Genomic DNA, 1414 nt, shown 5'->3' with positions numbered 1-1414 from the left:
ATGGAGGTTTTCCGTCTGGATTAGTGACAATAAAACCAATGCTGACGTCAATGCCGCGAAAGAGATGAAAGCGCGTTTTACTAATGTTAAGAGAGTTGACGCGCCGCGGAACGTCTTATTAAGCATAGAGGTATGTACTTCGTTGCTTTGACGCCCCCAGTGCACACCATGACACGCGCACCTCGGCTGCTCTTCCGAAAGCTTCGTTCGCAAAAGTTGGGATTTTGGGGTTTAAACTTCAACCCTCCCAGCCCATCCACATTCCCCCAATGTCCGAATCCAGGCCATGTCACTTCATATCGATGAGATCCACCCCCTCCGCCCTATCTCCGGGGCTGTCAAAAGCACGCCTCCAGGCTGCCAGAAACATTGTGCATACTGTAGGTCAAAATATCTCGAGCTCCACTTCTCCCGTTCCCTATTCCGGCTATGACCTTCCCGTCTCCATTTCGAGACATTGAAGCACTGGATTCACAGATTGACAGTTGGAATGGTCGGATGGAAGAGGTGGGATCCTGGAAGTACGCCAGCGACATGGCATCCTCCAGCCAAATACCTTACCCCAGAGCGAAGTCGCTGGTGGAGGACAACTTTAAAGTGGAGACAGCATGCCCTATGATCCTATCTGCATTTAAATGCATTCCCACGTCCACCAATTAATTACCTTTTCTCGTACCTTTGTCTCGCTGGACGCCTTCTTGTCGGCAACAAGGCCTCCCAGGGGCACTCCGCTGTCAGAGGCGTTCCCCTCAGGTATCCCCGCTCCCACGCCACCCCGCTCCCGCTCTCTCCCGCGGTGCCGTTCCATTCTTTCGGGGTCTTCCAGGTTATCGGGGTTCCGTCTCACACTCGAGGTATCGGGACCCACATCATCCGGTCAGGCCCGGATCCACTTTTGAATAACCTTTAACCTCCCGTCCCGCTCGCCCCGCCTGTCTCAACCCGAACTCCAGACTCTGGGTCTCAAGCTCCACTGGACTGCCATCGCCGGAAAAAGAAGGTCTCAACATTTGTAAACCGGTGGGACTAACATCATGGAACTCGCCTCCCCTTTGTCCCGGCTTCATATTGCCCGTCGTCGACGTCCTGTGGCAGCATCTCTCTTACGGTGCGCTAACGTTGCGGTTTTCGCACACCTAATCACCCACTACATACCACCTCCAATATCCAAGCACCGGCGGGTATGATGGTGGCCATGACAACAACTACATCTCCATCTTCCAGTCCAGCCACCAGACTCTAGACATTTGAGCACTGGCACCTTATCATTGGAAACCCCCTGGGCTTCACGATATCCACCTCGGGGATGAGACAGTGACCTTGGTTTCAAGGTTCAAGATGCTCCCCTTCTCATTTACCATTGCCTATTTTCCGCTGATTTTGGCCAGCACAACTTAAAGCCCTGAAGACACGG

The 1414-nt window shown here is 53.2% G+C and overlaps 1 protein-coding gene across 1 annotated transcript; it reads right to left on the bottom strand.

Annotated features, from left to right (window-relative positions):
* Positions 1-557: 557 nt before the first annotated feature.
* NEUTE1DRAFT_141280 (uncharacterized protein) lies at positions 558-808 on the bottom strand (the record flags this gene model as incomplete). The annotated part of the gene is made up of 2 exons (XM_009856593.1): positions 558-590; positions 677-808. The coding sequence occupies 2 exons, from the start codon at positions 806-808 to the stop codon at positions 558-560; spliced, it is 165 nt and encodes a 54-aa protein (XP_009854895.1).
* Between the last annotated feature and the right edge of the window lie 606 nt (positions 809-1414).

Source organism: Neurospora tetrasperma (assembly GCF_000213175.1).
Source record: "Neurospora tetrasperma FGSC 2508 unplaced genomic scaffold NEUTE1scaffold_76, whole genome shotgun sequence".
NCBI classification, from domain to species: domain Eukaryota; kingdom Fungi; phylum Ascomycota; class Sordariomycetes; order Sordariales; family Sordariaceae; genus Neurospora; species Neurospora tetrasperma.
This window is presented reverse-complemented; position numbering and strand designations above follow the sequence as displayed.